The 27,889-nt window shown below is 40.3% G+C and overlaps 1 protein-coding gene and 3 non-coding genes across 7 annotated transcripts in view; all 4 read left to right on the top strand.

Annotated features, from left to right (window-relative positions):
- The window catches only part of LOC116318898 (myocardin-related transcription factor A-like), a 32,819-nt gene extending 24,395 nt beyond the window's left edge, over window positions 1–8,424 (top strand). For all 4 annotated transcript variants that reach the window (XM_031738063.2, XM_031738060.2, XM_031738064.2 and 1 more), the window contains 7 exons: window positions 613–1,560; window positions 1,830–2,027; window positions 2,559–2,672; window positions 4,956–5,099; window positions 5,210–5,293; window positions 5,432–5,480; window positions 5,963–8,424. In XM_031738063.2, the coding sequence (XP_031593923.1) occupies window positions 613–1,560; window positions 1,830–2,027; window positions 2,559–2,672; window positions 4,956–5,099; window positions 5,210–5,293; window positions 5,432–5,480; window positions 5,963–6,510 (2,085 nt within the window). In that variant the 3' untranslated portion in view covers window positions 6,511–8,424. The remainder of the gene's footprint in view (window positions 1–612; window positions 1,561–1,829; window positions 2,028–2,558; window positions 2,673–4,955; window positions 5,100–5,209; window positions 5,294–5,431; window positions 5,481–5,962) is intronic.
- A 13,891-nt stretch (window positions 8,425–22,315) lies between these two features.
- Window positions 22,316–22,387, top strand: trnap-agg. The gene has a single exon. It is a non-coding gene; the product is annotated as a tRNA-Pro (tRNA).
- Window positions 22,388–23,288: 901 nt separating this feature from the next.
- trnap-ugg lies at window positions 23,289–23,360 on the top strand. The gene has a single exon. It is a non-coding gene; the product is annotated as a tRNA-Pro (tRNA).
- An 895-nt stretch (window positions 23,361–24,255) lies between these two features.
- Window positions 24,256–24,327, top strand: trnap-ugg. The gene has a single exon. It is a non-coding gene; the product is annotated as a tRNA-Pro (tRNA).
- Window positions 24,328–27,889: the final 3,562 nt, after the last annotated feature.

The raw sequence follows: 27,889 nt of genomic DNA, 5'->3' as shown, positions 1-27,889 counted from the left end.
TTCACAGACCAGCCTTTAAGGTGTTGCGGATAAATACAACAAAATAAAACCAGTACCGATACCAAAAAAAAGAAGATTTATTCATAACACACAGGAAAAGACCCAGGGAAACAGAGTTAACGCTAAAAACGCTAAAAAAATAATGATAAAAACCAATAAAAACCCTGAAAACCATAAATTTCACACCCGAGCCTCAACTCTCGTGGCCTGGTACCAAATGACTCACGGAACGGTTCCGGTCTGTGGCCTGGGGGTTTGGGACCGTTGTGTTAAACCATGACATGTCACCAAAATGGGTTGAATTCTGTAAAAATCCTACAGCACATGATTCCTCTTATTTTCGTACTCATCAACTGTTCAGCAGCCCCTCTGACACTATCAGCCTGGAAGAGTGCCCATGCATTAGATGCATTAGGCAGAAATGTTTAATGACAGAATAAAGGTGATCGCTCAGATCCCACACTGTAACAGAGGCACTCAACCATAGGTATTCAGGTTTTTCCTTTAATTTGTCAGCACCTTGTATATTGTAAGGTGAAGCATTATATAATTTAAACTGCAGACACACAGTTTGCTTTACACTTATAGATTACCTATTTCTTCTCTCAATAGATGAGTTCACCTCTCAACCAGTTGAGCCTCCAGCCATCTTCAGTTGCTCAGCTCTCCACAAACATTAAAAAAGAGCGTCGATGCTCGACTCCCGCTCCTTGTCAATACTCTTTAAAGTCTGCCTCTCTGCAAAGACACTCCTCAGTATCTTCAGGTGTCCCGGCCACTACGAGCACAGCTCCTGTACTGAGTGTTGATAAAGACAGATTGCTGCAGGAGAAAGATAAGCAGATAGAGGCGCTGACCAGGATGTTGTGGCAGAAACAGAGATTGGTGGAGGTGTTAAAAATGCAGCTGGAAAATGGAGACAGAGGAAAGGCTCCAGAGCCAATCAGTCCTCTCGGGGTAAAAGAAGAACCTCTCGATGAGCCCGATGTTGCCTTCTCAATGGACTTTGATCGATTTCCCTCTCAAAAATCACCTATTTCACAAGAGATGGATATTACCAAGGTAATTGTGAAACAGGAAGTAATCGAGGAAGAAGAAGTTAAACCTGAGAAAACTTTCCAGTGCCCAGTCACTCATGGATTGCTGCAGTCCTCAACCCAAACACAGGAGGAGCAGCTGGCTCAACAACACACCATACAGAAAGTCCTGCTACAGCAGCAGCAGCACAACATCCAGAACCAGAATCAGACGCTGGAGAATCAACATGACCTGCAGAAACTTTGTCAGCAGAGAAAGAAAAAATCTCAAAACCAGCAAAAGCAGCTGCTGCTGCAGTCACAACAGCAGCATCAGCAGTCAAAGCACGTGCAACAGATGCAGCTGAAGCAACAGCTTCTGCTGAAGCAACAAAAGTCACACATGTTGCCACAGCAAATGAAGACTAAACAACAGACTAAACAACTACAGCAAATCCAGATTCAGACCAAAATACAGCTGAAGCAGCAACAGGTGCTCAAACAGCAGAAACAGCAGGTGAAGCAGCAGCAGCAGCCATCTAAGGTTAGGACTGGGTTTTATCTACAGTATTTGGGGGTTTTATTAAACTGCATTGCTTGTAAAGTTCTGCTGTTAAGAATGATTCTGAACAACCAGCTCTGGTAAGAATTTAGAATAAAGAGAATAATTATAACAATCATATCTAGCAAGCACTGAGTATGATGAATCAAAACAGAAGTTAATTTGTTGCCATGCTGGTATGAAACATGCAGCTAAGTGTAGACTAGACTGTGGAGTTTCCTCCCGTAAAAGTTCTCTTTTCTGTTGAACAGGTGCCTCAAGCATACCTGAAACAGCAGTCAGGCTCAAGTGCCTCTTTCTCACTGGACCACCTTAAGATTGACTCCACCCCAACCCTGGTCACTGACACCAACGGTAACCATTTTCTGATCGCGCTGACCAATCACCTGACTGGAAACAAAATAAAGGCCCCTGCTGAGGGAAAAGCAACCAATCACATTACACTGCAGGTACGTAAACTCAGTGTGCTGGCAATCTTGTTGCTTTTTGAGCTACAGAATTACAATTATAGTTAAATGTAAAGAATATCAAACAGTACTGCAATACTCAACATAATGTTTAAGAAGATTAATTTTACTAAGTTTTGCAATGATAGCATTAGTGTTAAAATGTAGAAAGACTGACTCAAAAAAGCTTTGTCAGTCATATTTACATAGATTAATTTATTATATAAATATATAGTGTGATATAGTCTATACAGCATTAATGTTGGCCACACAGGCACTGATCTCTGCAAAAAAGTATCAAGCTCAACTCAGCAAAGCTGTATTCAGATCCTACAGGTGGATGTTGCACTTAAGGCTGGCCTTTTTGTAGAAGCATTAGGAAGGCGAGTAGCTTTTAGGTTGGTGGTGTACAAAGACAGACCAAAAACAGATAAGCAGATCATTGGTAATTGAGCTGGACTGCATGAAATTAGTTTCATTGCTTTGCTGTCCATTCACTTCTTACATTGATAACTACCTCATTTGTTCCTATAGCGACTCCAGTCTACTCCAGCCAAACTTCCAGGCCACAACCGTGTTAAGCTGTCCAGAACTGATAGTAAAGCTCAGCAAAGCATGCAAGTGAAGTTTGTGAAAAAGCACACTAAGGTGAGGATTAAAACAAGACATTTCTGATATGATTTTGTTGCCCAGACTTAGGTAGTGTATACAATGGGAGAAATTATTCTTTGATTCTTTGATTCAATTATTCTTTGGGGCGATCGTGGCTCAAGAGTTGGCAGTTCGTCTTGTAATCAGAAGGTTGCCAGTTCAAGCCCCGGCTTGGATAGTCTTGGTTGTTCTGTCCTTGGGCAACAGGACAAAACCTCCAGCAGAACCAGGTTCAGGGAGGGGCAGGCATCTGCCACGATTGGTTGGGGTGAAGGGATGAAGACAGGACAAAGACACACTGTGGAAGAGAGCCAGAAATTGTTACTAACTAATAATTACATGCAGAGAAGTGTATAAACACATAGTGAGTCAAAAAGGTGACAGAAGAAGAAACACTCAGGTCATGATGGGAATCCCCCAGCAACCTAAACCTACTGGAGCATAACTAAGGGAGAATTCAGGGTCACCTGATCCAGCCCTAACTGTATGTTTTATCAAAACAGAAAGTGTTAGGCCTAATCTTTAAAAGTAGAGAGGGTGTCTGTCTCTCTCCACCTCTCCACCACCATGAGCCAAGAGTTGTCAAACGATGTCAATCTGCACAAGGCACAAGGTAAGGACCTGTTGAGGTGCCATGGAAGAAATCTAAAATGACCATCAATCCCTCTTGGTCTGCCACTCCATGTAAGATCTTTCCTCATGGGGTGAGAATAATCATGAGAAAGGTGGTGTATCAGCCCAAATCTACACAGGAGGAGCTTGTTAATGGTCGGAAGGCAGTTGGGACCACAGTCACCAAGAACACCATTGGTAACATGCTACACTGTAATGGATTGAAATCTTGCAGCACCCAAAGGGCTCCCCTGCTCAAGAATCCACATGTACAGGCCCATCTTAAATTTGCCAGTGTACATATGAATGATTTGGAGAAGGCTTGGGAGGAAGTGCTGTGGTCAAAAGAAACCAAAATCAAGCTATTTGGCATCAATTTAACTTGCCATATTTGGAGTAAGAGAAATGCTAAGTATGAACACCAATGCTACAGTCAAGCACGGAGGTGGAAACATTCTGCATTGGAGCTGTTTTTCTGCTAATACTACACGACGACTTCAATGAGGGGGCCAATGGACAGGGCCATGTACAGTAAAATCTTGGATGACAATCTCCTTCTGTCAGCCAGAACACTGAAGGTGGATCATGAATGGGTCTTCCAGCAGGTCACGGAGTACCATAGGCAGTCTTCAGACTTCAGTCTTATAGAAAATCTGTGGAGAGAGCTGAAGCTCTGAGCAAGGGGTCAAATTATTTTTTACCCCACTGTAACTATATTGAAAAACTTAAAGTGTTACATTTCACAGCTCTTACAGTAGATCAGTATGATCAATATGCCACTATGAGTGGGTTTTAGCTCAGAGCATATTTCTTTCGTAGCAAAATTTAGTAATAAAAAATTGCTGACTGTGAGGTATACAGATTATCTGTCAAATCTAGGATCTCAAGAGGCGCATCATCTTCAAGGCTTTAAGCAATATAACATTTTTAACTATCATTTATCTGTATTAGACTACAGTGAGAGAAAAATAACAAAATCTTTGGGATCTTTTTATTTGCTATCCATGAAGTTTCCCTATAAAAGATCTGAAGTAATTTTCTTAAATATTTGTACCATTCCTTTTTATATTTGATGAGACCAAGTTATACAATTTATTCTCAGCTAAAACCACACACCCCCAGAGCCATCTCCAGTGCTGAAACAAAAGTCTGTTAATGCGCCACAAAGAGATAGAGAAACATGAGAGTGTGAGAGAACTGCTCTAGTGAGTGCAATCGCATCGAAAATTAATGATGTATGCTGTTTGAAACAATGACAGCGGTCCTTGATAAGTCTCTGACACTAGCCTGATGCTGATTATTATTGCTTTGCTAATTACTCCTACGACATCCTCCATTACGATGATTTATGGTGTTAATGGAGGAAGAACAAAGACTCTATCGCATTCTGGCTAATTGAGATGCAGAGTATATCCTGCCGAGTGCAGGTGTGCTGGAGCGCGTGGTCACTGGGCCAAAGCCTGCCTCAAACACGTCAGGATTTAGTGGAACACTGTATCCTGATTAGCAATTTTTCCGTGTCTCGTTATGCCTTCTGTGACACTTGATTTAGAACTTGTCTACATCTTATGAATAAATTTACTGGTAACTACATCAGTACTGCTGACTTTTATTACTTTTACGGTGCTTACAGTCCTTTCCAATTTTGTTCTTTAATTGAAAACACAGAATGGAGTACTTCAAGTGTCTGTAGAGAAACCACACCAGGGCACTGCTCAGTGTTTGTCAGCACCACCCAGTCTACAGCCATTCTTCAGGGACCAAGAGCCTGCTCCCTCAGGAAAAACCACCCCCTCATCTCCTTCTCAGAGTGTAAGTAATCCAGCATTGATGTGAATAATTTGTCATGGTGGGCCTGGAACAGGACTTGGAACTTTTTAGTTCTTCATTCATTTTCACTCACTTCCTCTTATCTCTGCCAGGAGGTGTGCCCAAATATGGATGACTTGTTTAGTCCTGTGTCTCCTGCTTCTGTTCAGACAGCGGCCTCATCTCCTGATGACAAAGTATGATGATTAAAAAAGACATTTCAGTTGCAAAATGTACCTTTTTTTAAACTATGTTTTTCATCATGGGCTTTCACATGAGGCATTTGCAACATATATTAACACTATATGTAATTTAAACATTTTGTTTCTCATCAGGACACAGATCATGAAGATGATTTCATTGACATCATCTTGCGGAGAGGAGGTAAGATCTCATTAGAGATGGATGGATGGATGGATGGATGGATGGATGGATGGATGGATGGATGGATGGATGGATGGATGGATGGATGGATGGATGGATGGATGGATGGATGGATGGATGGATGGATGGATGGATGGATGGATGGATGGATGGATGGATGGATGGATCATGCTTGAGCTTTTTGCCCTCAACAACATGTTCATTGTCATTTTCAACTCAATCTGGAGTGTTTTGATTTGTTGTCACTAATACCTGCTGGGTTCTGTGTGGGGGTCATGCTGTTGGTCTCACTGCCTTTAGCCTTCCATGTATGCACATGGAAGGCTAAAGAGATATGCTCCAGAACAGAGCGAGCCACTAAATATAAATTACTGCAGATGGAAATAGAGAGAGATGTAAATAATCTTCTTTTGACCGTAATAATTGGTTTAGAGTGCTTTCTATTTTTGTTGTTTTAATATGATCTTTGTGTTTCCTTTCAGAAAACTCCTGTAAGCCTCCACCAGACCTCTCTCTGAACCGCCTTAATCGAGACTCCTCTGCTTCTTCCCTTCCTCCCTCGCCACTCCAGGTGTTGCTGCCCCCATCTCCCCCCATTCCCCCCAGCTGTGGCACTCCACACCCTGACCCCTCTTTGCAGCCTGAGTTTCAAACTGTGGCCGACACCAGAGAACAGAAACAACACCTTAGTCATGATGGAAGTGGGCGCCTTGAGGACTTCCTTGAAAGCACCACTGGAAGGCCTCTTCTTGGGGTGGAGCCCGGAGGTCTACTCAGTTTGATTGATGACCTTCACAACCAAATGCTGTGCACTTCCAGCATTCTGAACCACCCCCCTTCTCCCATGGATACCTTAGACACGGCATCATGGGAGCAAGGGCTAGACAGTATGGACTGGTTGAATCTTACCACAGAAAGAGATAGAGAAGAGGGAAGTCCATCACTGGCTCTTCAAACTCCCCCTAGTGTCTTTTCCACAGACTTCCTGGATAGTTCTGACCTGCACATACATTCGGAATTCTCCCTATAGCCTAAAGTAACTGGAAAACTGATATCCTATGTAGATGGGTGCAGTTAGTCATTATGCAGTCACTTACACATAAAAACATGCAACTGATTGCTGAGGTTTCAGTATTTGATTAGGGCACTCAGTCTCTATGTTCTCATACACTTGCATATTAGATCTTCAAGAGCTTTGACCTTTGTTTATTTGTTCATATGCTGCTGTACTGATTTTGATGTTCTTATTAGGCAGGTCCTATATCTGTTACAGCAATTTAGCAAAGGTCTTGTTGACACTTTTGTGCTTTTAACTCCAACATAACCCCCCAAAATATAAATTACTTTTATCTTGTCTTACCATAGACACAATGTTCAAGTAAAGAGGTATAAAAACTTACTTGATATTTGTCTAATGACAATGCAGTCTCCTTGCTTGTAATTTAACTAGTAATCAGTAACCAAAGTTAAAGGAGAAACGTTTAAGATCGATGCCAATATTGGGTGAATTTAAAAATGAGATATTCTGATATTTCGGCTGATATTTTTTCTCCTTTCAGGCACGCAAAACACAAACAGATTTCCTTGATAGTTGCTATGTGTAGTTATTTATTTACTTGTTTGTACATTGCCCAACTCTGCTTGGACTAGTTGAACACCAATGCAACATTGATGTTGCAAACACATTTACTGCCAAAAGGGAAATTGCAAGCGCCCTTTGTTGGGGAAACTATAACATGGTTGAAGGGTGTTTCTCCCTTCTCTTCTTTACTTTTAAATTTTCCAGTCATCAGCCAATAAATGTAGATACCAATAGATCATCAAATATATAATGCTGGCTGATAATAGTGGGATTTACAATGACTGTAGCTCCATGTTACGGAAATAACTTTGGATATTGTGCAGGCTACAACCATGAAAGATTTACTACTGTATTTAGTGCTAGTCAAGCTTACACACATTATGTTTGTGCTACTGCTCTGGAACTTTTCTCAGGATTTTTCAGGGATTCATTCCCATGAAAAATCAAACTGTTGATATTTTACAAGCATTTTCATGCTGGTACAGGATATGTGTATCGCCAAAATTAAGTACAAAAATCATCCAAGCACAACATCAAAACTTAGGTACACATTTAGCTTATGCAAAATGTTTGGAACAATCAGGAATTATTCCATCAAAATCAAAAGTGTTACAATAACGGGAGTTTAAAGGCTGTATTTGGCTTAAGTCCCACAGTATAGTGGGGAAAAAAAACAATGACAGTGTTGGTATTAAATGTTGGTTTTATAAACCCAGACTGCGCAGCACAGTTTGCGTTTGAATGTATAAAACTATACAAAAAAAAGGAAATAGAAAATTGATCGAGATAGGAGAGTTATGGAAGGTAACTACTGAAAATTGTTGATTGTTTCATTCATAGCCCAGCATCTCCTAAAGAAACATTATATTCATTATATAGAAGATTAACTGCATGCCAAAGATAAATCCCTGGTTTTGTCAGTTTTGAATGTATATGGAATGTGAAAACTGATATGTGAGCTACTAGTTCTTGAAAATAATGAGGAAATAAACAATATAATAACAATGATCCAATTTATTTGGCACTTTTTCCAAACAAAATGTTGAACTGATCAGTGTTTTTGACAATATAAAGTGTGATGCCCAGTGTTTTACTGTTTTGTTTGGGTTTATTTTAGAGTTCCAAAATTATATAAATGTAAATACATGAAACATTATTTTAAAAAAAACTCTGAGCATTTTATATTTCTGTTTAATGTGTGAATGTGTTGGTATGATATGCTCACAGTGCTTCATGTTTATATACTGTATGGTATTTGTGGTATATTAGTGATCCCCTTTATGTTTGCTCTTGTTATAAATGATCAACGCACACGTGATGATGAAAGAGAATAAGATATGATATAAAAGGAGAAACTCTTGATGTCTGATTTACTTTTTTTGAATTCAATTATTCTTAAAGGATTTTTGCAATTATTTTGTTTTTTACTTGTTTAGTTGTCCTGTACTGTATCAGTACTCCTACTGATATTGAGAGCTTTCAGTGCTGTAATTTCACATTTCTGACACTGAACATTTACCATTTCAGAGCACATTTGTTTCTAATTTTCTTCTTTTCTTCTTGTGTAATTCAGGTTTCTTGGTGCTGTTTGATCACAAATTAATTTGTCTTGAGAATAACAACAACAAAAAAAACATTTAAAGGCAATGTAGACAACTATTATGATATCCATGAACACATATGTTGAATTTACCATGCACATGCAATATACATGTCATTACATTTTTAAGTGTGTTACTATTTATATTGTACTAAATGTGTAATGTTCTGGCTCCTATGAAAGAGCTGCTACTGCATTTTGAATTGGTTTTACGCAATACTAATATTTTATAAGTGTTGTGGAAATTGTCACAAGACCATGTTTCCCCTGTGGGAAAAAAATATTTCAGGGACTCTGGTGTAGGTGGAAGAAATATTTATTGCATCTTAGTGCCAAAGAAAGGACAGTCCCAAAGGCTAGTCTTTTCTTTTTTAACTATTCATGTGTTGCTCTTTGTTTACTATTCTTTTCAGATGAAGAACCCGCTTCGTCTGTGCTTTCAGCTTGTCTAACCTTCAGGTTTCTACTCTGGAAGGAGAGTAGAAAGTGAACAGTGGTCCTAAGGTCACACATACAGTCAGGTAATAGCGATGCAAAGACCCTTTAGACCAGCGGTCCCCAACCTTCGTTGTACCACGGACTGGTTCATGTCTGACAATATTTTCACGGACCGGCCTTTAAGGTGTCACGGATAAATACAACAAAATAAAACCAGTACCAGTACAAAAAAGGAAGATTTATTCATAACACATGGAAAAAGAACCAGGGAAACCGAGTTAATGGAAAAACGATAAAAAATATAACAATAAAAACCGATAGAAACCTTGAAAACCATAAATTTCACACCTGAGCCTCAACTCTCGTGGCCCGGTACCAAACGACTCACGGAACGTAATACACATTAATTACTCCCTGGAGAATGTAATATGTTACACTACTTATTACATTTCTTTTGCATTAGTTAGTAACATGTCCTAAAATACATTGTCAAATAATTACCAGTTAACAATAAGAACTTTGGGTTACAGTCCCACACACTGACACAAATCCTTATCCTAATGAGGACACCAACACAAGCCATCTTTCTTTTGGTGTTTGAATGCAAAATCTACAACACAAAGAAAAGTTGAAAACCTGCCCAAAGACACTCAAAACTATCACCACTCCTCTCTTTTTGTGTACAGCACTGTGTGACTGTCTATGAAAAGCACTTATTAAATAAGCTTACTTACAATTAACTACGTACTTACAGTCATGGTACTGATACTGGCCATTGTGGACCTAGCATGGGTCTATTTTTATATAACTTTAACAATGTGGAAATAATTTGTTATATGTGGATTTTGAAATTCATAAAATAATCAAATAATCATATTTGTACCCACTATGATATATATGCTATAATAATATTAATGTAAAAGTAGACATGTTACAGTACATTTAATAAACCTTGAACTGTTCTCTTGCACATACGGATTGACTTCTTGAGATAATCACTACAGCACACTCACACTCACTCAGCAGCAGAAGCTTTGATTCTATAAACCAGAATAAAACAATTTTTCAGTGAATTCATTCTTTGATTAGTTCCAGTTTGCTTGTTTGTTCCTTGATATTCTGACGTTAGCAAAGCCAATGATACTGATGATAATTGCAGGCTTATCTTCACACCCACAAGCTTGCTGTTTATTTTCAAAGATGCATTGAATCTCAGAAATAGAAATTCATAGAGACCTACAGGAGAGCAAGGAGTGCAATCCAGTGTTCATGCAAAGCAGTACACATATTCACTAGTGTGTGTCTCCTGAATGCATGTCAGTACTTGAACAGGGGGTGAATTATATGTTGTCACATCACTGATAACACAGATCACATATGAAACGTAACACAGATGAATACACACAGACTCTCACCATGAGGGAGACGGAGGTTTATTTGAAAATGATAGCATGTTCTATAGTCTAATGCAGGGGAGCGGGCACTCCACCGTGGGGGTCCATTGCCTTTCACTCAAACCCATAACATGGTGGCTGGTCTCCACCTTCATCATTCCTCCTTTTTCCTTCGCTCCTTCATTTCATCGTGGAAAAAAAGCAAATATTAAGGCTGGGTATGCGATTGAGGAAGTTGAGAAAAATGCTGAAAGGTTAAAGCTCTGAAGCAATTATGCAAATTATCACTAGGTAGCTGAAACTATACATGTACTGGCGGTTTTTCACATTTACTCCTCTTTATAGTATATCATTTTTAACTGTTTTAAAATTCACTTATGGAAAAGTGGAGATGTGGTTCAAGTTTTCATCTTGACTGACGTCAGTGCAATCAAGCAGCTTGCGTTGTCACACCAGACAACTTCTTCACTTCTGGAAATGTCCTTAAAGCTTCCATCCCGGCAAACTGTCCCATTATCTCGCTTTCCCTGACATGCAGAGCTTCACCTTTGGCATATGAGCCACAGCAGGGGGGTTTGATATTAGACAGCCTGAAGTGATTCTGCAGATGCTTTGATGCGTCTCAGCATTACAGTAGGGGGTCTGCTTGTGATGTGGAAGTATGCTAGCATTTCCAAACACAGACAGTAACACATGCATCCACAAATATACACAATACATAAATTTACAATATGTGGACTTCCAAGTACACAATGGTTGTTTTATAACACTCCTACAGGAGCACGAACTTATATTTTGAGAAGATTCAGAGTAACGTATGATTACAACATTGTGGTGGTAACAAAGGTCTATACTTTGCTAGGAAAAGTGGTACAGTGATAGTATGGCATGTTGGATTAAAATCCGATGGTGCTTCCTGATGGTACTGTTCAAACCATGAGTGTGTTTTACAGATGGTTCCTTTTCCTTCTTGAGCAATAGCTCTCCAGGTTTTCTAAAGGTCTTTCTAAAGGGGTTTTTTGGACATTGGCTTCTTTTTCATCCATTTTTAGTTGTTAGACATAATGGACCCATTAGCTAAGAACCTATTTAAAATTGTATTTTTAGGCACAGTTTCTACAAACAGCCTGTCATAAAAATGTATCATTTGCTCCTATTCATTAGCTGAATGATCCCCTCCAAACTTAACCAGAAATTTCACATTTGCATTATTCACTCCATTAGACCTGTTGCCACTGATTTTCAGCCCAGTTCTTATGTAATTAGGCACAACAGCCTTTTGTCCCTGTTTCTTTTCATTAACGATGGCTTCTTGACCGCCAACCTTCCACTGGATCCATTTCTCATGAGGCTTCAGTGAAGAGCTGGATCAACTGATGTACGGATGCATCTCTTAGGTCTGATTTTTGCTTGTTCTTGAATGGTTTTCAGGCCTGACACTTCTTCTTTGACCTCTTCCTGTCCAGCTTCCTCAAATTTTTTAGGACATGCTGCCCACCATGCTGAGATATGGCAAGTTTTCCTCTAATACCTCTTTGAGAATCAGCCTGTTGGTTCAAAAATACAATTTTAAACCAATTCACTAGCTGGGCCCATGTCTTCATTTTAGGTTTGACAGCATTTTAGAAGGTAAAGGTGAATGGCTTGGATATGAATTGAGCTGTGGTTTGGGGAAGGCCTCGAAGGGGACTGGCAGTGGCTCATGGGTCTGGCAGATCCCCATGTACTAAAAGTGAAGAAGTTAAAGAATTAAAAGGGGAGGGAGGGTGGGGCACGTAAACGAGAATGAACAGCTTATAGAACTGGGGGAACATGTATAGATAAGATCCAAAAGGAGCATGTTTGGAGGCGTGGTCCCGCTCCTGAAATTCTGATACTTTATCTCTAATTAGAAACTTTAACACAGTAGTACACTATGAGATACAATTGAAGACTTCCTGAACCTTTCAGTCTTTGAAAATCAGGAAGGAGCACATAGAATAGTAGACTACTAGATGACACAATAAATAGTTTTGGTTTATTCAGGAAGACAAATTCCTCAAAAACAAAAAAACATGTGGTGAAGATGAGTATAGGGTTGTAACCAACACAAAAGTGATGCAATTGGTTGTGTAGATGTCAGCCACAAACATCGAACATGACAATGACTGGTAGCAAGTGAACATGAAGATTAAAGAAGGCACATAAAACATCTGCAGACTGTTAACACCCACTGACTCAAACTGGATCAGACTCAGTCCATCTCCATCTGATGAGTCACTACTATTGGCTCAACAGTCTGTGTGTGTGTCTCCAGTTTAAGACAACAAAAGCACTGATGTGATGACCTCGTGACAAGCTGCTGTTGTTGTAGAGGACATTTGACAGTCCTTTAAAAGCTCAGGTTATTTCAGAGCCAACACCATGACTCCTCTGTGGTGGATGGAAGGGGTGAAATTAATTTAGGTTTAACAGATTGGGGAGAATATATCTCGCTCCAGATGACAAATAATATGCAAAATGTGGACCAGTCTGGAAACCAGTGAAGTGAAGTGATGACATGTTTATAGTGACATACAAGGAGACACATTTATACAGATTTCAGCTCCAGCTGCATGTGTAGATAAAAATGCTGACACGGGCTGTCAGATACACATGTGAATGGGTAAGACATGCCTGCAAGTACATGGACACACATACAAACACACCAGCATTCACACACAGAAATAATACAATTCAGTTCAGTTTTATTTATGTAGCTCCACTTTACATCAGCAGCCATCTTAAGGGCTTTACGTTGTTAAGACCATGCAACTTCAGAGTTTACTCCCTCTGTCTGATCTGTACCCCTAAAGTTTGGTTAAAGACTGATTGCTGAGTACCATGCCCTGTTTGGAGAGCACGTAATGCAAATACCTCCTCAGACATCTATGTAAAGCAGTTAACAGAACTACGTGAGTGGACAGTGTGTAATTGCTTTGCAAATGGCCCAATTAAGCCACTAAATGCATAAAGCCATCAGCCTCATTGTGCTCTGCAAGAGTGCTTTTTGTGAGTATGTGTGTGCATGAAAAAGAGAGCGTGTGAGTGCAAAACAGAAGAGTTAAGATGCTGAGACAATCTGAAGTGTACTTGTTGCAGTGTGAGCGCAGGCCAGTGGGGAAGTGGAACAATTGTGCTTGGGCGCAAGAACAAGGCAACCATGCCCAGTGTGAGTAAACCCTTAGAGGCAGAACCTCAACACTCTGCTGTGATCCTGAAATGGATCTCTGATTTTTGGAAAGCAACAGTAGGGCTGGAGAACTCTTTTTAAACAAGAGTTCTCCAGTCAGTTTGCAATTTTGTGTGGTTGACATGACGTGTTTGTGCTGATATGCTGTATTAGGTTGTTTCTTAGGTGTCTATGTATTATTGCCAAACATCTCCACTTTGGTCTCGTCTGTCCAAAGGACATTGCTGCAGAAGTCTTGTGCTTTGTTCAGATGCAACTTTGCAAACCTTACCCATGCTGCTGTTTTTTATACAGGGAAGAGGCTTTTTCCCCGGGAACTTCTCCAAATGAACGATAACTGTTCAGTCTTTTTCTAATTGTACTGTTGTTAACTTTAAAATTTACCATCCTAACTGAGGCCTGTAGAGCCTGACATGTAGCTCCTCAGTTTTTTGCAGTTTCTCTGAACATTAGTCTGAGCTTGGGGTGAATTGGCTCGGACGTCCACCCCTGGGACGACATCCACAAACACCCGAATGCTCCAGGCTTGCTAACTGCCAAAACCTCCACTTTTATAGAGACACTTACACTCACTGATGACCAATTAATCAACTGCACTCAATAAGTAGCCCCTTGCTGCTATTTACCCCTTAATTCCTATGGAAGCAGCAAAGATGTATCTAATTTTTTTAGTGGAGTGCAGAGAATCCTGAGAAATCACTCTTTATCACATGACTGTACAAGCACATTCATACTCTTGTATTTATTGCACTATTGTTTGAACTAAGGTGAAGGTTTAGAAAATGAGGTCTGGCAGTCATGAGTTGTGTGGCTGGCATCAGATGAAAGTCACATTCAAGGGCAAACGCAGAAATGACTGATTCAATCTATTAGTGCTTAGTTTCTGCCCAGTGACTCGTGTTGCGTCTCACCTTAAAAGACCTGCAATGATACAACTATAAGAAATGAGACGCCTAAATTAAATTCTGTTTATAATGAGTGGCCCTTATATTTAGGCTTCATTTAATACATTGTCTGATTAACTAAAACATCACATCTCAGTATCGACCCAAGCTTGGCTTAAGTGACAAAAGGATCATCGAAATCTACAAATGCATTAGGCAGCAAACTCCATTTAGTTTTTAATAACTTCACTGGTTCCTTTTTATAACATCAATCAATAATTTTACATAGTGAAGGGGTTCTCTCATAATGCTGAGCCCAACTGGAGAATTTTCCACCAACCTTCATCCCTGTCAGCTCTGTCAACACTTCATCATCATTTAGTTTTTATGGCTCACAACTTTACTGATTAACTCTCTTCTCAAACTTTGCTCTAAAATAACATCATATGCACCTGTCGAGCACCAAACAACAGGCAGACACATTTAGAGACCAGCTGCTGAACACAGCGGAACATTTAGCAGCTAAAGAGCCAGATACAGATGCCTCTGGAGACCACAGCAGCTAAGTGAGTGTTTAGTTCGGTGGACAGACGCATCGCTGCTGATGTCACTCACTTACCCAGCAAAAAGTTGAGAAAAGATAAGGAGAACAAAACTTTCCACCTTTTTTACTTACCAACCCACTTTAGTCTTTTTAAAGGTCTGTGGACATTTGGTGGTTAGAGGGGCTGCGTCTGCTGCATCTGTAAACTCTTGACCTACACATTCACCACATCAGCTATGCAAGGTGACAGCACACAAATGCTGAATGTACTGTTTGCTTCCCTGCAAGAGTGAGGGAAAAATCAATTTGCCAAATGTTTTAACAGGAAGTACAATATTTATGTATTTTCTACATGTTTTCTCTATTGATGGGACTCATTCTAAGAAATCTGGTGAAGTTTAGCTGCCTGCAAGCCCCATATCAAAGGCTACGACATCACCTTAATAGACTCTCATGTACTAAAGTGCTTTTTTAACACTGTGTATCTCAGTTGCCATCTTCACCCCTTTGCAAAACTGTGAAAATGAGTGCTGCTGTTGGAAATAGTTGCAATCCCTATTTATACATATAGAGACAATGCCAAAACAGACAAAGGGAACAAAGAAAGTGCAGTTTTGAAAGGTGAGAGAAAAAGCGATATGGTGTGAGAGACTCCAGGAAGAGGCGAAGGGGGAGAGACAAGAAAAGGGAGTGTGTGTAAGGACACAAACATGCATGTGTTGGAGTGTGTGCACTAGAACATTTCGGTCCCACCTGGACCAGAGGTGAGTGTTTGGCAGTGAAAAATAAAAAGATATGAGCTAGTGAGAGAGACCGAGGGAGAAGACAGAGAGCTCAGGAGCAGGAGGGTGGAGAACAGAAATAGCTGCGGCCCATTATCATCACCTCTACCTGTCTGGCTGTCACACCTTTAATTACTGTTGCCACATTGCTGAAAATAGCCCTGAGTGAGGGAGGTGTGTGTATGTGAATGCGTGCGTGTGTTTCTCCTTGCGTAGGTATATTTGCGTACATAGCATCTATATGTAAAATATGGTTTCCGCCCTATTTTTGTGCTTTTACACGACATGTCAGGCATGTCAACTCTCTATGTCTCACTGCCTGCTTTGTTACCGCGTGTGTCTGTGTGTGTCTGCGCACATGGCTGTTTGTGTGTACGTGTACGGCGATTATACCTCTCCAGTTAACCACCTGATGAGACGCTGCCTGGTGACAGAAGCTTAATCTAATCTTTGCCGTAATATGACAGCAGCATTTCTGCGAAACTACTGTCATCACTAAACTGTTGAACTTCAGTGTGTGCATGTCTGTTTAAGCAAACTACAGTCACATACACATACACACACAAACATGCTCTGGAAAGCAGATATTTTTCAGAGAGATACAGTAAGTGTGACTTCATGTGTCATCTTAAGCACACTGTAAGCAGCCGATGTAGGTCAGGCGTATTGCAAACTGTGTCTGTGACTGTTCTCTGACTTATGCTTGAAACCAAATTCTACCAGAGGGATTATACAGAGACAGGCCACCCACCAACCCACAAACACACACACACACACACACACACACACACACACACACACACACACACACACACACACAAACGGGTGCATCATCATATGAACACATAAAGGGGCCTTTTAAATCTAGGTCAGCCAACTGGTGGAGACAGTACTGACCTTTACCACAAACAACACTACAAAACTACAGGTGAAGTAGCAACACAGCAAACAATAAAGGAAAATGAACCACCAAGTCTCACTGTTATTTGAGACTTTCACTGTACTTTTAATTTGTCTGACTAATAATATTTAAATCCTCACATGCTGCCAAAAAAACCGTCTGACCCATCAGGGCATGAACCTTTGGCAGTGTCCTGTGGGTTCTGGCACAGGGACATGGATCAGGCTTGTTTAGGCTCATCCCATGGAGGCTCAATATGCTCTCTTGTGTGTGTGTTTCTTTTTTTTTTAATATAATATTATATTTTGGAGGAATGATGGAGTACATTGTCTAGTTTTAAAGCTATTGCTTACCTCCACCTTTAACCCTGTGTTTCACATTCACTTATCTGTAGGAGAACCCTTTTATGTCTCTGTGTCCTTGCCATCAATCTCAAGGTCTGTCTCTGTGTGTAAACTGCAGAGGCAGCATCATATGGCCACTGACAGCTTCCATACTTTCCCCCTCTGCTCAATAAAACTGCTGAACCCTTGCCAGAGCCTGAGAGCAGAGAGAGAGAGAGAGCCTGGTAGCTCTGCATCCAGGGCTCCCATCTGTTTACAGCAGTGTGCAGTTTTTCTTGTCAGCGTCTCTGTCAGGTTTATATGTTTGCTCTCAAAAGCCTTCATGTCCTTCCTTCCTTTGGTTATGGAGTGGGCGCCTTCAGCCATAAGGTGTGCTGTGTACTGTATATGACTGGTGTTTGTATCTAGCTACTGTATGTAAGTATACATCTAGTCTATAGCATGTTTGTGTTTATAGTACATTTTAATGGAAGATAAATTTAAGCATTTGCTTTAATGTAATCATCTCATATGATAATGTGCAGTATGTAGCCTGTGCTCTCTGTCCTGTGAGGTCACTGTGAGCAGCTAACAGATGGCAGCTGAACTTTTTGCTGTTTTCTCAACAGCTTATTTGCAAACTTAACTCATCTTCACTCATGTTGATTTGACAATGTCTGTATTTGGCAATCATCCCCAAAAGCCCAAAATCTTGACTCAAATTTGTTCTATAGAGTTTATATTACTGTTTTTAAAACTTTCATTATTATTCCCATGCCTATGACGAGTCACTTCCTTCACACATTACAGCCTGCAGCTGTTGAATCCCCTTCACTTTTTGTATTCATTACTCACGCAGTTGAGTAATGAATTAAATTTGACACATAAACATACATTAAACATACATTAAATGCCTTGCTATTACAAACTGATGGGATTTTATACAGTTTAAAAAGCAAAGTCATTAAAAAACCCAGTCCATGCTCCCTAAATAACCCCCGCAAAGCTCTATGATAATAACTCATACATGATAAAGTGGCCGACTGTTTGAAGATCTTACCATCCAGCTAAACTGAGCATTTGAGCAAATCAGTCCTTGGTCAGGGAGGACTGCAAAGTCCTCTGCAGTGACGGAAGAACCTGTCAAAAGATAACTATTTGAGCTTCTCTCTGCCAACCAGGTCTTTATGTCAGTGTAGCTTGGCCCAAGGTATTCTGAGTAAAGTCCACTTGAAGTTTACTATATTATATTCAAAGAGCACTCAAGACACAATGGAAATCATGCTCTAATGTGACGAGTCAAAAGCTGAAATATCTGAGCAGAACTCCAGGAGTCTATCAAACACCAAACAGTGATGGCCTCATGTTATGAGTGTGCTTCTCAACGGCAATGAGAAAACAGGATGACTCAATAATGAAAGGTTTTGGTTTTGGTTCTCTGACATCACAAAAAAGAAAAACTTTAGTCAACCAATTTAATTGACTATTATGGACCAGAGCAGCTTATTTCAAATAAAAACAATGATTTACAAATGTGTTTGTAACAAACACACTCTTAAAAAACATATAACAGTTTCTACAAATGTGCAAATAATATAAAATCCAACTTGTGTGCTTTTCAGTTGTCTTTGATGTATTAATACTCATAAAAATATGTTACGTCATGTTTTTGATTCGTGGCCCATAAAACATGCATTTGTCACCACTGCTGAGACAAACAGAGGGCCGAACGATCTCACCCTTATCTTTTTCAGACGCAGTCTTTTCCTTCCACCCTATCTGTCATGTGAGTTGCAAGATGCATGACTGTGGTGCAGGTGTTGCCTGACCTACTTTAAGTGGAGCACATGCACCCCCGCAATTAGGAAAAAAGATGAGAACAGCAGAAGAAAACAGGAGGAAATACTACCATCTTACTACAATGGGCAGTGCTGTGGATACTTACACTCTCATGTGTTCCCTAAACACCAGTCTGCAACTTTCTAATCACCTACTGTTTTTCCAAAGATCCCTTCCACTGTTGTAAGTATATATTTAATTACTAAGAATCAGCTAATTACAAGCTGAGAATTTGCTGACCCTGCCAAATGTGTTTTTCCTTTTTTTTTAATCCTTAATTGTGTGAGTACAAGAAAATAATTATTAGAATGTAATGTGTTAAATTTGTTTAGATCAGATGAATAGGAAAGGATTTGTCTCTGTGTTTCAGTTTGGCTTAGCTGTAAGGCAAGGCAAGGCAAGTTTATTTATATAGCACAATTCAACAACAAGGTGATTCAAAGTGCTTTACAGAGACATTAAAAACAAAAACAAATAAAAAGCATGATTTAAATTTGATTAAAAAAAGCAAACAAACAAACAAACAAACAAAACAGTATATAAAATCAAATATCAAAACAGTAGATAAAATCAGAACAGTAGATAAAATTAGTAGTTAAAAAGTAGGTTTTGAAATTTAAACTTAAGTGTGGATTTGGTGCTTTATTCAAATGCAGCTGAGAATAGGTGAGTCTTCAACCTGGATTTAAATAAACTGAGTGTTTCAGCTGATCTGAGGCTTTCTGGGAGTTTGTTCCAGATATAAGGAGCATAAAAGCTGAATGCAGCTTCTCCGTGTCTGGTTCTGACTCTGGGGACTGATAACAGACCGGATCCAGATGACCTGAGGGATCTGGAAGGTTCATACTGGGTCAGGAGGTCACTGATGTATTTCGGTTCTAAACCATTCAGAGCTTTATAGACCAGCATCAGAACTTTAAAGTCTATCCTCTGACAGACAGGCAGCCAGTGTAAAGACCTCAGAGCTGGACTGATGTGGTCCACTTTTTGGTCTTAGTGAGGACTCTAGCAGCAGAGTTCTGAATGAGCTGTAGTTGTCTGACTGATTTTTAGGTAGACCTGTAAAGATGCTGTTACAATAATCAAGCCTACTAAAGATGAATGCATGGACTAGTTTTTCCAGGTCCTGTTGAGACATCAGATCTTTTATCCTTGAAATATTCTTGAGGTGATAGTAAGCTGATTTTGTTATTGTCTTAATGTGTTTTTCTAAGTTTAGGTCTGCATCCATCACTACACCCAAATTTCTCGCCTGGTTTGTGGTTTTAGGTGTATAGATTGAAGTTCTCTGGTGACCTGTAATCGTTTTTCTTTTGCACCAAAGACTATTACCTCAGTTTTATTTTTGTTTAGCTGGAGAAAATTGTGGCACAACCAGTCATTAATTTCCTCAATGCATTTACCAAGAGCCTGTACAGGGCCTCGGTCTCCTGGTGACATTGTGATATATATTTGTGTGTCATCTGCGTAGCTATGATAGTTTATTTTGTTGTTCTTTATAATCTGTGCCAGTGGGAGCATGTAAATGTTAAACAGAAGGGGTCCCAAGATGGAACCTTGGGGAACTCCACATGTGATACTTGTCTGCTCAGATGTGAAGTTGCCTATTGATACAAAGTATTTCCTGTTTTCTAAGTATGTTTTGAACCAGTTTAGTACAGTTCCTGAAAGACCTGCCCAGTTCTCCAGTCGTTTGAGTAATATGTTGTGGTCAACTGTATCAAATGCTGCACTGAGATCCAGTAAAACTAAGACTGACATTGTTCCACTGTCTGTGTTCAGACATATGTCATTAAACACTTTGGTCAGAGCGGTTTCAGTGCTGTGGTTCTGTCTAAAACCTGACTGGAAGGCATCATAGCAGTTATTCTGTTTTAAGAAGTAATTGAGCTGTTGAGAAACTGCTTTTTCAATAATCTTACTTAAAAATGGGAGATTTGAGATCGGCCTGTAGTTATTCATTTGTGTCTTGTCAAGATTGTCCATTTCAGTATAGGTTTAATTACAGCAGTTTTTAGTGATTCTGAAAACACACCTGATATTAAAGAAAAGTTGACGATCTGTAACAGGTCTGACTCCAAAGTCTTTGTGACCTTTTTGAAAAAACTTGTAGGCCCGAGAGTGTGTAACTGTTTAGAGAGAAAGGAATTTATTGACACTGGGGGTCTGCTGTCATAAAAGGAGACAGGAAGCTACAGTTGGGGGTTGCTGATGCTGATGCTTGTACCTTTAATAAAAACGCATAATTGTTATAACTTAGAAGTAGGTTTGCAGGAGACTCTCCACCTTATCTGTAAATGTAAAACAACAAGATGTAATATGTTAACTCTGTTTTCTCTGTTGTGTAGAGGCATTTGGTGTACCTTGGGTGAGATTACTTTTATGACCCCCAGGAAGTCACAGACACAGACACACACACACAGTGTTTTAACTGATATACTCCCACACCCACATGCACACTCGCACACAGGTACACACAGGAACATGCACACAGTAACTCACGTGCACTCACACATACACATGGGTACATGCACACACAGGCACTCACGTGCTCGTGTACATAGACACAGACACAGAGTTTGCAGCAAACTGTGGGGGTTTTATGATGGGGTCGCTCCTATAAAGCTGCCTGGAACTAACAAAGGGGTGAAGATTGTTTCAGAGGGACACCGGCCTCATCTTCCCTTCTAGAAGTGCATGCTTAAATGAAGATGAATAAAGATGAATAAAGATTTTGTAAAATAACTACTGGGTTCCGGTGCCATCTCTGGATCCCTCGCCAAGCCAGGTAGGTGCTTGTGGAAAAGGGCTATTACAGCTCACAAGGTCTGATTGAAATTGAGGCATTTCAATGTCATTGTAAAGAAGTGAAACTACATATGTCAAGGTCTCACAAGGTTTCTCACAACCCGAAACCTCTGCTGATAATTACCCAGGCCTTTTTTCACACCTTGGCTCATGTGATATGTTTCATAGTTGGTCAACGACCATGGTAAGGACAACCCCCTATGGGGTTTCAATGCCTTGGACTCTGCACCATTTAGTGTTAGAACTAACAAAGGTTCTCAGATGAGAGGTGAAAGGTCTTCAAGAAACTTAGAGAATTCCAGCTGCTTTCTATCAAAGCTCATCAGACTACCATGACTGGGAACCCTTTTTTTCTCATTCATTGTGTGCAGTCTCTCTGGAGTCATCCCTGTTGGAGCTTGTCAGTACTAAAGGCCTGACATTTTAAAAAATGGATCGTGAAGAGGGCTTAAAAACATTCTTGCTTGAATTTGAATGGCGATTTAATTCTATACTTTCAGAGTTCCAGATGTGAGTGCAGGCTTCCTGTGGCTCGTTGGTCTAGGCGTATGATTCTCGCTTAGGGTGCGAGAGGTCCCGGGTTCAAATCCCGGACGAGCCCCCTTCGCATCACAATCTCTTAGTTTCATGGAAACCTTTGGCTAGTTTAATTCATTCTGGGTCATCGTACATTTGTAGTTTGCCAAAACTTTCAATGTGATCTGTGACACCAATGTGTCATTCAACATCGGTGCTTTTGATTTTGTTAAGGAGTCACTCTCATGACTTATTGAGTGATGCCATTGACTGCACAGGCCCTGACATGCAATCTGTACATGTCACATTTTGAGAGTGACTTGGAAACCTTACTGAGCAGGTACTAGAAATACCCGGTAACAGGTACTACCACCTAATGGAAAACCCTAAAGACCGAGCTCATTCAAGTTAAGCCAAGCCAGGTAGGTGCTTGTGGAAAAGGGCTATTACAGCTCACAAGGTCTGATTGAAATTGAGGCATTTCAATGTCATTGTAAAGAAGTGAAACTACATATGTCAAGGTCTCACAAGGTTTCTCTTCTGTTGTGTCCCGAAACCTCTGCTGATAATTACCCAGGCCTTTTTTCACACCTTGGCTCATGTGATATGTTTCATAGTTGGTCAACGACCATGGTAAGGACAACCCCCTATGGGGTTTCAATGCCTTGGACTCTGCACCATTTAGTGTTAGAACTAACAAAGGTTCTCAGATGAGAGGTGAAAGGTCTTCAAGAAACTTAGAGAATTCCAGCTGCTTTCTATCAAAGCTCATCAGACTACCATGACCTGGATGACTGGGAAGCCTTTTTTTCTCATTCATTGTGTGCAGTCTCTCTGGAGTCATCCCTGTTGGAGCTTGTCAGTACTAAAGGCCTGACATTTTAAAAAATGGATCGTGAAGAGGGCTTAAAATTATTCTTGCTTGAATTTAAGGCCGATTTAATTCTATACTTTCAGAGTTCCAGACGTGAGTGCAGGCTTCCTGTGGCTCGTTGGTCTAGGCGTATGATTCTCGCTTTGGGTGCGAGAGGTCCCGGGTTCAAATCCCGGACGAGCCCCCTTCGCATCACAATGTCTTAGTTTCATGGAAACCTTTGGCTAGTTTAATTCATTCTGGGTCATCGTACATTTGTACTTTGCCAAAACTTTCAATGTGATCTGTGACACCAATGTGTCATTCAACATCGGTGCTTTTGATTTTGTTAAGGAGTCACTCTCATGACTTATTGAGTGATGCCATTGACTGCACAGGCCCTGACATGCAATCTGTACATGTCACATTTTGAGAGTGACTTGGAAACCTTACTGAGCAGGTACTAGAAATACCCGGTAACAGGTACTACCACCTAATGGAAAACCCTAAAGACCGAGCTCATTCAAGTTAAGCCAAGCCAGGTAGGTGCTTGTGGAAAAGGGCTATTACAGCTCACAAGGTCTGATTGAAATTGAGGCATTTCAATGTCATTGTAAAGAAGTGAAACTACATATGTCAAGGTCTCACAAGGTTTCTCACAACCCGAAACCTCTGCTGATAATTACCCAGGCCTTTTTTCACACCTTGGCTCATGTGATATGTTTCATAGTTGGTCAACGACCATGGTAAGGACAACCCCCTATGGGGTTTCAATGCCTTGGACTCTGCACCATTTAGTGTTAGAACTAACAAAGGTTCTCAGATGAGAGGTGAAAGGTCTTCAAGAAACTTAGAGAATTCCAGCTGCTTTCTATCAAAGCTCATCAGACTACCATGACCTGGATGACTGGGAACCCTTTTTTTCTCATTCATTGTGTGCAGTCTCTCTGGAGTCATCCCTGTTGGAGCTTGTCAGTACTAAAGGCCTGACATTTTAAAAAATGGATCGTGAAGAGGGCTTAAAATTATTCTTGCTTGAATTTGAATGGCGATTTAATTCTATACTTTCAGAGTTCCAGACGTGAGTGCAGGCTTCCTGTGGCTCGTTGGTCTAGGCGTATGATTCTCGCTTTGGGTGCGAGAGGTCCCGGGTTCAAATCCCGGACGAGCCCCCTTCGCATCACAATCTCTTAGTTTCATGGAAACCTTTGGCTGGTTTAATTCATTCTGGGTCATCGTACATTTGTAGTTTGCCAAAACTTTCAATGTGATCTGTGACACCAATGTGTCATTCAACATCGGTGCTTTTGATTTTGTTAAGGAGTCACTCTCATGACTTATTGAGTGATGCCATTGACTGCACAGGCCCTGACATGCAATCTGTACATGTCACATTTTGAGAGTGACTTGGAAACCTTACTGAGCAGGTACTAGAAATACCCGGTAACAGGTACTACCACCTAATGGAAAACCCTTAAAGAAAACCTTCTGGCATGATCAATGAGTCAGCTGCGTTCTCTTGTACTCTCAGTCAAGGATATTAGAAGGCGTTTGTGATATTCCCAAAGAGTAAAGATCAAGGCAGAGAGCTTATCCTCCTCCTGTTCTGCAAATTCACATTTCCCCTGACAACAGCTTAAAGGTGGAGTTTGAATCTTATTATTTTTCCTCTGATCTCTTCTGTCTCCTCATGTCCAAAGTTTTATGTCATAACCACAGAGCCACAGAGTTTCTGGTTCTGTTTTTTGTTGCACTATTATAGTTTCTTGCATTTTCATCTGCTCCTTTTATGCAGAAAGATCAACTGTGCAAGTATTATATTGTTTAAATACTATGCATGGCTTCACAGGTACTAAATTAACATTACAGTAGCATAAAAATGATTTGGGGAATTACATATGCTGGTAATTTAGGGCAGCTGTGACATAAACCTTACCCTTGCTGCACATACAGATGTCTGTGTGCATTTGTCTGTGATTGATCATTTATCAGACCTCCTCACTGGGGAAGGAAAAGGTTAAATTGCAAGCAGTGAGGTGAACGCATGTGAATGAGTGCAAATAGAAATGTGCTGATGTTGGCACTCCCACAAATATCCTCATTTCATGTCTTCCTCCATCTGAGGTCAAACTTACACTATGTATCAGACCCTCAGGCTCTTTGCTCATTCTCACAATCGCTCCTCTTTACTCGTATTCCTCACTCGTTCCTCACATTTTAAACATCTCCTCAGTTTCCTCTGCCGCTTTTCCTCTGTCTGATACTGAGTCCAGACTTAAACCTGTTTCCACACAGATGCCAAAGAGGATTCTCTAACAGGAGGAGGTGCTGCTAAAAGATTAGATGCTGTGACTAACACAAATAGCAATCCCATAGAGCATGCCTCACTACACAACTTGCTCTAAGCTACAATTAACCTACCCAGCACCTATAACACTGTACAGTGAAATGGATAATTACAGAATTACTGGTCCATAGTTATTTATACACAGATATATACTGTGTACCAAACTCTAACCAGGAGGGATTTACTTAACCTACCTAAAAATAGCCAGAGATACACCACTGTCCATTTTGCACAATAAAGCTGCACTGATGTTCCAATATTTTATGTAATACTGGGTGAGACATTTCTGACCTAGCTCTTAAAATTGGTCTGCATGAATTAGCATTGCTCTGATAATGTCGTTAGACCCATAATGGCCTGAAAAAAACAAACAGAAAAGGATCAATATCAGCGCAGGAGAGGCAGAGTTTTTTTCTTTTCTTTTTATTCTCACCTCGTGGTCGTCATTTCCGCAGAGCAGACAGTCCGGCCCAGTATACGGATGTGTTAGTTTAGTGCTTATGTCACTTACTCTAACCGGAGCTAAAGAAGCTCTAGAACCCTTGAAACTCTGTGTCCACCTAGAGTACAAGATAAAACCACAGCGCTGTGATTTTTCCCTTTCTTTCATCCTGACGTCCTCTCTAGTTGTTCGTTCTTGCTGCACTTTGCTAAAACAGGACTTACATAAATTTAGTGCAAACCAAATTTCACTGTTATCTGAACACAACATGAACTCAATCTATACTTAAATATTCCCATTTTTACCAAACGATCCAGACACCTCTCCATAATTATTTTAACACTTTATTCATGTCCTCCAATTATAACTTTCTTCTTTTATAATTTAAAAACCTTATCTTTGCAAATATCATCCTGGATATTGTTCTTCCTCCCGTTCCAGTCTCATGTGGCTTCTTTCACCCTCTCTACACAGCATCATTTTGTATTTTACTTATTCACAGATAACACCTGCCAGTTCTAACACTGTAAACAAGAATACAATGAGGGGATTTTATGTATCTGTGAAATACAACAAATAAGGAAATGGGTATAAGCTGCGGTGATGAGAAAATGACATCATGAGGATCCATCTTTGTAATTTGAGATGAAATATGTGCATACACACATACACACACATACGAAAGCTTTGCATTTTATAAACCACTCATGCTTTGCATAAAATGACACTGAATACTCTGTCGGCACATGAAAAACCCAAAGGCACAAAAGGTATGTGTTCTTACACTGAATTCATATGGCAATGTGGTTAGATATGCAAGTCTATAACTGATCCATTTCTTATCTATGGTACAGGTTTAGTACATGATCACAGAGCATGATCAAATGTCCTCTTCCATGCAGACTCTTTGGCATGCAGTCCATGCAGTACTTTTGTTGGAGATAAGACAGAAGGTGGTCTGTGATGAAAACAGCTGGTTTAATTAAGGAAGACGCATTATTGAATCCAACCAAGCAGGGTCAGTGTTATGAAGGAGGGAGAATTAAAATGGAAATGTACTTTCACTAACAGGCACCACATCCTGAAATTAGACTCACAGTGTTTCTTGAAAGACAATGGTGGATGGAACAAAAAATGGATCTAGGGTTGAGACTGTGGTTTGGGGAAGGCCTCAGTGAGGACTGGGTTGGGCCGATCCTCAGAGGTGTGACAACTGAGAATTAGAATAAAACAAATAGGCTGCACTGCAGAAAGTCATATATAGTCTCAGAACCAGAGGGGAAGTGTGTGAGGTGTGCTCCCGACCCTGAAATTCTGATAAATTGTCTTCAATTGTTGCAAAAGAGAAATGAAAAAGAATTATCTAATTAGATAACGGTGAACAAATAAAGGTATACTCTGCCTCCAAAAACATCTCGTACACACATAAGCAGTCATTGATTTTTTTTGTGCTGTTTTTCTTTAACGTTCTGCTAATAAGTAATAAACCTACCCTTACACTAAGTCATAATGGGATCACGCCTCCACAGGGTCTGACTGAAGACCTTAAGGCAGATAACCTGTGTCAGGCCATGCCTCCTGGCTGGGGTCAAAGGTCCCAAGTATTCCCAGAGAGAAAACACAGCCCTCCGATAGCTTTGGCACCGAGTAGAAGTGGATCCAGTCCCAAAAGGCATTGCAGTCTTCCATGTACAACACCCCCATGCACCCTAATACAGTTTTGCTGCCTCAGGTGGTTGCCTATATTTCCCAGGTGATCACAAAAAATGTTTACAGCATTTGCCACTTTTCCATTACACCTCCTCCAGACTTCTGCAGGTCAGTCAGCTATAAGTTCACCTACTGAGTGGCTCATATGTTCACCTGCTTATTGGGCAAAAGAGAACTGTTGCTATGGGTTACCAATTGCAGGTCCAGGGCAGAGCGCCTCATTTCCTCTCAGAAG

The sequence above is a fragment of the Oreochromis aureus genome, linkage group 4, assembly GCF_013358895.1.
Source record: "Oreochromis aureus strain Israel breed Guangdong linkage group 4, ZZ_aureus, whole genome shotgun sequence".
Lineage (NCBI taxonomy): Eukaryota > Metazoa > Chordata > Actinopteri > Cichliformes > Cichlidae > Oreochromis > Oreochromis aureus.
This window is presented reverse-complemented; position numbering and strand designations above follow the sequence as displayed.